Genomic DNA, 9,827 nt, shown 5'->3' with positions numbered 1-9,827 from the left:
TGTAAATGTAAGATGAAAGAATCAAACCAAAGGAAAGAGAGAATGTGTGTGCATACAGGAGCAAACCCAGCAGCATGTTCTGTACCTGCAAGACCTACAGACTGTCCCTGAGGTTACAGGCCAGCCATTAAACCCTAGGAGTCAAGCACTTGAGTTAAGTTCTTAGCTTGCTCTTAACTTGCCTGAGGAATCTTAGGGAATTGACTTCCACGTAGTGTGGTTCCCCATGCAAAGTAATTTTCATGGATGGTATCAAGAATTTAGAAAACTGGAAGTAAACAGCTGAGTTGAGGCCTGGAGCTAAGTGCAGGAGAAACTTCAGACTCACATGAGTAGACACTTGCTCCAGGCTTTGCCCTGACAGCTGTCCTACACCACTGCTTACAACCAAAGGCACTGGGGCAGCCTGGTGCTTATCTAGTCACAGCAGACCTGGGAGGGTCTCCATGGGTCTAGCAATGTGTGGCTTTGTCTACAGGTCACAGAAAAACATGCTTTACAGTGTAAAGCAGGAGAAGTGATTTCTCCTCAGAGGCTCTGGACAATGCCACCAGCTCAGATGCTGCTTCATGTGTGGCTTGGAGGTCCCCAGCTTGCTTGAAGAATATTTGCAGGTGCAAAACTGCTGCTTTGTAGTATTGCTGTCCAGTAACTCTGACCACAACACAGGAAGGACACCTAAAACTGGGCAGCAGGACTAGCACAGACCACAGAAAAGGACACTTTTGATAGAGGTACAACTGGAATGAGGTGACCTGTTATCAACACCATGTTTACATGGAAGTGCAATGAACTTTTTTTCTTCTTTCCTATCAATTGTACCACTCTGATTGCCTAGTTATGTTCTTGGGCTCCATCCTTCATACTAGAAAGACTATGTCACCAAAAAGAAAAAAACAAAGCAACCCCTCTCACCCTCCCCAAAAAATAATATAAATTCTTATTCTTCTTTGAAAGCATTGTATTTTATTTATGCCTGTCTGGCAGGAGGGTTAGTGGGTCTGGCTCTGTGTGTAAAAGTATGTTCACTCTTCTCCCAGCACATAGAGACAGCAGCTTTGCCCATGTCAAATCACAGGGGAAAGGGAAGAGTTTTGATGAGCTCTATCACACGTTGGAAATTGGCGTGGTAGCCCCCCAAAACAATGCATTAAAAGTGACCAGCTATCTACAGCCACTATGGAAAAAGCCAAGGCGTTCCTATTTCCATCATCCTTTAGCTCATAGTTCCCCTTTGAAGTGGTCCATTGGTCAAAGAGGTGACTGAATGTTGCTCTGTGCCTCCGTGGTGAGGCTTAGCTACACCTCTCCAGCTTGAGGTGTGAGAGGACAGGAACCTTTGTGAAAGGTTTCCACTACAGAACAAGAGCTCTCACTTTTTGCAGCTTGAAATAAACCCCACTTGCAACAGAGAGGCAAGTGCAACCACAGCAGGGTTTGAGCAGGAAAAGCCTTCACAGGGGGGCTAGTGAAGGCTGGGGGGGGCAGAGGAGGTGGCTCTCTCTCACCAGAAAAAGTACCGCCGCTCAAGTTTTCCACTTATAGTCAGCACCCCCATGACACCCCTCAAGTGAGACAAGAACTGACCACTGAAGGACGAGATATAAACTCTGTGAAAGAGGCCTGACAGCAGCCACTTTCTTCTCTGCCTTGACACAGAAGTCACCAGCAATGAAACTCCACGTGGCACCTCTCCTGGTCATCTTCTGGCTTGGCGTCTTCGCTGTGCACACAGTGAGAGGTAAGTTTATAGCCCAAGAGGAAGAGAGGGATTGCTCTACATTGCACCAGAGTTCTGATGAACAGGATTTAGGCTCAGTCAGAGCTGATTCATAATCTAAAGCTTGCATGAAATCCAGATCAGTACCACAGAAAGGCAGTTTTATGGGAGGCTTCATCTGTTGCCCTGTCAATTAGTGGCTTCTGAGCCTTAGAACACTTAGCAGGTTTCTGTGCATTATTCTTTCTCTAAAAAATTATGAAATCCTGAAAACACTGTGACTTTTAATGTCATGCCATAAGTTATACAGATTAACTGTATTTCATGACTAAAATGTACTTTTTTCCTTCTTCCAGATATTCTACTTTTATGTGTATTTTTATCATGTTTTGTTTTTAACTATGTAAACCTCAATCCCTCTGACACCCCTACTTTAAAAAGTTCCTCCAGTTCTGTACCACATGCTGCCTATTTGCTTGTTTCTAGCCAAATATATTGGTACAGACAGACAAAATATGAACAAAAACTGCAAAGGAGAGCACGGAATTTAAGAAATATCTTCTCTCTCTTCCTGATTTCATACAATTTAATATGTTGAGACCATTTCTGAGCGCTGAGATGTGGCACGTTTATTAGCCATGCTATGAATAAGTTTGGGTGTGGTGATGTTTAGATCTGTGACTTTTGATTTGGCTCCATATCATGTGAAAACATGAACATACACAAGCACATATCTTCTTATACCTGCTCAGATTCATGCAGAGAAGGACACAAAAATCACAGAAAACACTCATATGCAAGCAATACGCAAACCCACAAAAATATGCAAAGAGAAACACCCAGAAAAGGCATCTTCACAAAAACCACACCAAAACCAAACTGAGACCTGCTAATTATTCACGAGGTTGTGTAGCTACAAGCTGAGTATGTTGACCTAGTGCTCCTAGGGCTGGATCATGCTATGTTGGCCTGTGTTAGTTAATTCTGCTGCTAGTTCATCTGGGCAACATGTGGCTTCGTGTTATGGGTTGCCAGCTTGCAATGTCATTCTCCAGGCTGCATAATTTGCCATCAATATCACTAAATCTGAAGGGATAGGAAAAGGATTAGAAAGAAAATTTATAAAGAAAGCATGGGGAAAAACAAAAAGGAAAAAAAAGAAAGAAAAAAAAAAGTAGTTATAGGTTCAGAGCTGTTTGAGTTTTTTCCCAGGCTTAGAGAAGTTTTGTTGGTATTTCCCAAATGCATTTTCTGGAGACTGTTTCGTAGTAGAGAGACTATTTCCAGGACTGGTAAGGATTGCCAGACTATTTTTCAGCTCTTTAGTGTCATATTATTAAAACTAGCCTGACTGAGGCAGTAAGATACATATTTGTAATGAATCAAAAAATACTCATGACTAAAGCAAGATCAGAAGACACATTCCTTCAGGCACAAAAAAACACCTCAGGAATTAGCCACTCTGCCAGTACCCATGCACTGGCTGTGCTTCAACTTCTCCAGAGGCTGGTGTGTCTTTGCCTCAGGTATTCCAATGGTTTCAAACAGAAAACCTCACAGATAATGAGATGATGCAAAGCAGGTTTTATGTTTTGCAAGTTGTACCTGAACAGCTCTTGGACTTTCCTCAAGCCAGTTTCTCTATATGTTCTTTAAAAAGAAACCTCAGAATACAGCAGTGTTGTGTTTGTCCCCATCATGCCTTCTCAAAGCTGTCTTTGATGGGTGGGAGAAAATCAGCAACTAGCAAGTGGAGGCTTCCAGTAATGTACACATATACTCCATCTCACTCAAATGATCTCCAGTTTTCAGTTATCCTCATGTAAGGTAACAACTGCCCACAGAGTTTTACACTGATATCAGGATCTTCATTATTCATCAGTGCATTTCCCTGAAATATATGAAAATGTTGGAGGATAGAGAGGATTGCCTTGCTTCCCTTTCAAAATCCACCCAGTGAAGTTGCTGGTTCTAAATGCCACTCCAGATGGAAACTTAATTGCAGATGACAGACCTGATTACAAACGATGCCAAATTTTGTGCTGTGGAAGCAGTGACTCCCTAGGGGCAGAATGACTATAAAATTGTGCAGAAGAGGTGAAGATTAGTACTTCAACTGAAATAACACTTTAGAGATGGTAGGATGCATCACCAAAAATACCTTCCTCTCTCTTATTTAACTGGTGTTGTGGCTGTACGTCGTGAGGACACTCATGTTCTAACCACAACTGGAAGTCTGCTGGAATTCATCATTTATGAAGCAATTATGGCTAAGTATGAATATAGAACTGACTGCTTTGTTATTTATCTATTTTCCCCTTCTAGGGAGCATTGGAAGTCAGTCCATGTCCAGGCTCAGTTGTGTAACTCTGTCTACACAGCAACTGAACATCCGAAACCTTATCAGCTATGAAAAGCAAGAAGCTCCAGTAAAGGCCATCATGTAAGCATCCAGTGCACAGTTCACCTTCAAACTTGTCCATCTAAATGTACTACCATCAAAAAGGGAAAGGGCATCATCGTGGCCCAACTCACTAAATCTGGCTAGCTCAGGCCACTCTTCCAGTTCCCCCATGAAGCAGTCACTTGGCAGCTGAGGGAGTGATGAGAGAGGGGTGAGCTTCAGAGAGCTGGGGAACCTCTGCTGCTCACAAATGCTGACAGAAGTCTCACCAAGCAGACAGATCTTCTGTGCCCAGAAAGGTGGGAAGAATCTCACTGAGGAGCAGTCAGAAGTCCAGTGCGGTGAATTGAGCCAAGGGAAAACTCTCATGTGGGAGTTTGGGGTAGCTTTGACTCTTTCTAGGAGATGTGTTTGGTCTTTAGATCTCATGAGCATGCATTTTTATCAAATCTGGGAACTGTTCCTGGCAGGTAAATGTGCATCATGATTACATACAAAAATCTCAGGATATCAGGTATGCCCCATTTTTAAAATATCAGTATGTGTGTGCCATGCACACCAAGACCATGAACAGGGAACCAGTGCTGCAAACTGCTCTTATCCCAACTAACAGCTGCAAACTCTGGCCCATGATATGGTTTTACCTCCTTGTTCCTCATGTTCTGCATAAAACCCAACAACAGTTGACCTGGCTTTGGAGACTGGAATTTAATGGCCACCTGGTTTTTCTTTCTTTCTGTAGGTTTATCAAGAAAGATGGTATCAAGGTCTGCGTGAGCCCTGATCAGAAATGGGTGAAGACTGCCATGAAGAAAATAGATCAGAAACAGACCACCAAACGCAAAGAATCCCATTCTAAGCAAGCATCTAAGGCCAACTGAATGGAGCCATAATCAGTGCTGCACCTCACAGGGAAGAAAGCCTTAATATCTCATTTAACACCTATTTATTAATTGGCAATAAAATCTCTGACCAAACACGAATTCACCAGAAGGTTAATCTCTGGTTGAACGTCTGCAGGCTTCTTCATTTTATAGCTGGACTCTTACATTGCTTATTTTCTGAGCTGCTTGTTATATTTATTAACAACTGAATGCAGATCCCTTCTCACCCTTGCTGTCCTCACCAGTGTGGCATTTAAGGGTGAAGGGCAGATAGTTTCACATACTGTAGGGAAGAAGATGACCTCCCACAGAGCTGGATGAGTGTAGACCTCCACCCTGGTGCAAGTCAGAATGTTCTGCATGAGTGCTGGTTTTCAGAAGGTGCTATTTATAATTTTGTGGTTACTCACACCTAGATAATCTACAAGTAAATTAATCTCATGCTTCAGCTATCACCTGATCAGTGTAATATTCAGAAGGTCCTTGGGCTCTCTGTTTTTCTACACAGTACTGCACTATTAGCTCAGTCTACGATGGTGTATGGATACTCTCACCAAGGGATGACCCTGGAGTAATTCAGTATATGTCTATGAATGTAAAACTATCCAGCCTTTTACTGGGGAAGATTTATCCTACCCACTGACTTCTGTGAAGTTACTTCAGATTCACCCTCATGTGAGACAAAGCTGAAACAATGGTTTTACTTTTTGCTTTGTTTTTCTCTGAATAAGGGAAAACAAATCTTGGCTGTAATCTCTGTTTCACAACCTCATAGAAACTCCCTGCCTGAGAGAACGATGTACATTTAAAGGTCTTGTATTTTTAATATTGATAAATTCTACTAATGGAAGAATCTGAGTTTTAATAAAGTGACTGTAAACCTAGAATCAAATGGTATGTTTGTCAGCTTGTGTGTAATGCAGGTGGAGACTGTTCAAATGGGTACCAAGACTGCAGCAAGTCTCTGAGAACTCTGGGGCAAGCCAGCTAGAGCTGACACCACTCCCAGCTCATGACTTGGGTTGTTCAAAAGCAACCTGAGTCTGTGCTTTAGACACCTTTCAGAGGTAAAGCCTGTATTTCAGACAATACCTCTTCACAAGTTCAGGTGCCTAAAAGCCAGAATTTACATAATGCTAGAGTGATCAGAAGCAGACATGGCAGAGCTCTTGGCAGAGAGAGAAAAACTTGGCATTTGAGGAGCCTGAAGGGTGGAGGAGACATACTGGCCAAGGGGCTCCAGGAATTAACTTCCTCTCCTACTGTTTCATGTGTGTAGCCTGAACTGCTGCTAAACTGTGGCCTTTTCATCACAAATAACCTCTTGGTGGTATAGGAAACAACAGCTTCTCCAAACTACCCTATAGAAAAAATAAAACATTACACTAAAAGCTACTCTCTACAGTTCTCTGCTCTGGTCAAGTCTGCAGACAGAATTTCTCCCCCATGGCTGATGTTTTGTCATAGCTCAGTCTTGTGCAGGGAAATGGATTTAGTTTTCACTGCCTAGGACAGGTTCTCAGACAAAGAAGAGAAAGGTGACCCTGGGGGTGTGACACTACAGACCAGAGCCAAGGCAGCTGCTGAGCCTGCATCACATGGGGTGATGCTTCCTTACTAAAGGGATCTATACCTAGAAAAATACAGTTGCTGCTATAAACTTTGTAAGAAGAGCTTTGTATGAAGTTGAAATAGGATGTTTCTGGAGTATATAAACAAGTACTCATTCATTTTGAATCACTGATCTCAAGGCTCCAGTCCCTCATCTCACAGGCAATAAAAAACCACTTCCCTCCAGCATTGTCAGGATATCAGACTCCAAAACCAGGTCACCTACAGAAGCATTTTTATGGGAAGCTCTCTCAGATGAATAGCATCATCTTCCACTGATTGACTTCATCTGAGACCAGAACTAACTAAAATGCTTTTGGAAGACAAAATTTTAATGCCTTTGCTCATACCCAGTAGAAGCTTATCCTGGATTTAATCTTGCTGAAGTTAATTTTATTTTTTTTAATTAGGACTATCACAACCTGAGGATATATTCATTAACCATCACATAGCAATTAATATTTTATATCTGCTTTTCCTCATCACAGTTCATAGCATGATTAATAATCATTTTTATGAGTGAATAATCCTACTTAATAATTACTTCTTGTTTGTCATATCTTGCAAGATCTGCAATGATCCTTGTGCACTTCTTGGAAGTTAATTACTCTGGGTGATCAGTGCTCTCAACATTTCTTCCTACTCAGCCATTAAATTCCATGGACTTCCCTATCTTTCCCCAACCATTCCTTACCCCAATCTTTGCTGTGGTCCCAGTTGTGAGTTATTTTTATCACCTCAAGCTGTGTATCATCTGGAAGCTTATCTGTAATGGCACTGCTCCTGCCTAGCACTTCTCCCTGAGGCTCTCAGACTGCTTTAGAAAGAATGGAAAACATGATTAAGTCTCCTTTTCACAAACACACACACAAAAAGAAAGTGCAAAATGAAGAACTCGATCGCTGCTGTCGTGTTGGTGTGAAGTTAGAACCCCAGTCGTGGCCTCTCCAACATCCTTAGGAAAGGTCTCACTTAGAAAAACAGGAAGTTTGGCTCTAAGGCACCTTTGAAGTCCTGGGGCTCCAGCTGCACTGGTGTCCTCCCTGCCCCTGGCTGCTCTCTGTTTCTTCTCCAGGTGAGGTAGGGACCAGGTGGCTCATGGTGCCTGCTCCCCTTCATGCTCATTCTCTGCTAGATCACAGCCTGACATATGACCACCAATTTCCTTTGCCTCCTTTTGGAAGATCTGTGCATCATTTTGCCAGAAGGGACCCTCCAAATACACCTGGCAGACCAGGGAGCAGAAAAAATCAACTATTTCTCTCCTGTCACACACCTCTCACACAGTTTTGAAAGGGGCTGAGGAGGTGCACTATGTTCAGACCTTTAGCAGGGGGGAAAGACAGCAGAAAACACAGTGGGCAAACCCTCAGCTGAAGTATTCAGAGCTTCACTAACTTCAAGACAGGCAGAGAGGGCAACTGCCCATCCCTTTGGGCATGCTGGCTTTCCACAAAAAAATAGAATCATAGAATGTCTGGGTTGGAAGGGACGACAAGCTCTCCCCCCTCCCCCCCCCCTGCCATGAGCAGGGGCATCTTAAAAGTATTAATTTATTGGCAATTAAAAATAATTTATTTATTAAAATATTACTATTGGGCAATGACTTTAGATAGTGGCAGCTGTATGTTTTCACTGCTTATTTACAGTTCAGGAACAAGGAAGATAAGGGTTTGCAATGACAACCAGCTCTCCTGGAAACTGTTACTACAACATTCAGTCCTTAACTGGCAGTGATGAGCAGGGATATTCCTTAATTTGACTGGTTTTTTTCCCTACCTTCTGACTGGCACTCATGCCTTGCTTTACACTGGAGTATTTCATCAGCTGATCAGCTATTTTAACAGATTGCTAAAAGCCTTAGATGGGAAAAAGAAGCAGGAGGAGGAGGAGGAGGATTTGGTCCCTGTATGTCCAAGGTCCCCCCTGCAGCAACACCTGCCCTGTTATGAGGACACCCTTTGACCCCCCTTACTGCCTACCATGATGTTCATCCACTTACTGAGAGCTCTTTCTGTCTTCCCTTTCCCACCCCGTGCTATCCACCCACAACTTTCTATATTCCCAACAGGAAAGGAACCCTAAAAGAGGAAAGGAAGTACTGCAAAAAAAACCCTCTTCTAATAATTTCACCATCATTAGAAATGGGGTACATCAGCCCATAAAAGACCTCATCAAGCAAACCATGGACAGACTTTCCAGCACCTGATCTCCACGGAGTTTGAGAAACCTGTTGTACAAAACAGTAAGTAACTATCCCAAAATCAAGTGTGGGATTGCAATTTAAAAGAGCCTTCTCACTTTAGAAGGCTGATTATTCTGTATGATATTGAATATTTCTTGCATTAAAAAATGAAAAAAAAATTAATACCTCAAAAGCTGTTTAGAAATCATAACACCTGAAAAAAATACAACTTTTTTGGTCCCTCTGGGTTTCTGAGTCTTTTAGTTCCACACTGAGGTTACAGATTCCTCAAGAACCATGAGGTGAAGAAGTGTTTGTTGTAAGAGTAAGCACTAGGATGTGGGGTGCCCTTGAGAAGTTACTGCTGGAGAGAGTTACAGTGAGGGTGCATGTATCTGTGTGCATGCCTGTGGAGACATGTACAAGACAAGGCTTCTGGAGGCTTTTCAGGGGGGAAAATACCTACTCATTTCCCACCATCTGCTGCCCAACGTCCACCGTGGTATCAGCTCCAACACGCCTGCAGTTCTGAGACCATTACTCTGGTGTTGCCCCGTGGAACAACATTGACTCACAAAAAAACTCCAGTGTGAATTGCCTAGAGCCTCTCTTTGAAGTGTGAGAAGGAAATGGCTCTGTTAGGGCTTTGTCTTACCTCCAGGGTCATACTAACCCTGCCTGTAAACAGACCCTGAGCTGGAATTGCTCTGCTGGATGTTGCTGATTCACCTGGCACCACCCATGAGGTGCTCCTCCTGAAGTGCTCAGGGGTTCAGGTTTGATTTGTTAAGGCCTTCTAGCATGAACATCTCTCATGAGGGAGACCTTAGCTGCTCAGAAGGAGCTGCTGTAATCATTTGAACTGAGTTAAGTAACTAAATCAGCAAAATATTGCAGATGTCCATTTCTAGGTTTTTATTATGCTAGAAAAAAAGTGAAGTGGTAATTATTTAATGGATAAAATTAGTAATAAGATTATAAAAAACTTACTCTAAAGCATATGTTTTATGGTGTCAGATTTAA

The 9,827-nt window shown here is 42.6% G+C and overlaps 1 protein-coding gene across 1 annotated transcript; it reads left to right on the top strand.

The window, feature by feature from the left end:
• Positions 1-1,671: 1,671 nt before the first annotated feature.
• LOC103781689 (lymphotactin-like) lies at positions 1,672-5,005 on the top strand. The gene is made up of 3 exons (XM_008949410.1): positions 1,672-1,741; positions 4,046-4,163; positions 4,867-5,005. Exons 1-3 carry the CDS (start codon positions 1,672-1,674, stop codon positions 5,003-5,005), a joined length of 327 nt encoding a protein of 108 aa, XP_008947658.1.
• The last annotated feature ends 4,822 nt before the right edge of the window (positions 5,006-9,827 follow it).

The sequence above is a fragment of the Merops nubicus genome, unplaced genomic scaffold, assembly GCF_000691845.1.
Source record: "Merops nubicus isolate BGI_N331 unplaced genomic scaffold, ASM69184v1 scaffold7401, whole genome shotgun sequence".
Classification (NCBI taxonomy): domain Eukaryota; kingdom Metazoa; phylum Chordata; class Aves; order Coraciiformes; family Meropidae; genus Merops; species Merops nubicus.
The sequence above is the reverse complement of the archived record's forward strand: the minus strand, read 5'-3'. Positions and strand labels throughout refer to the sequence as shown.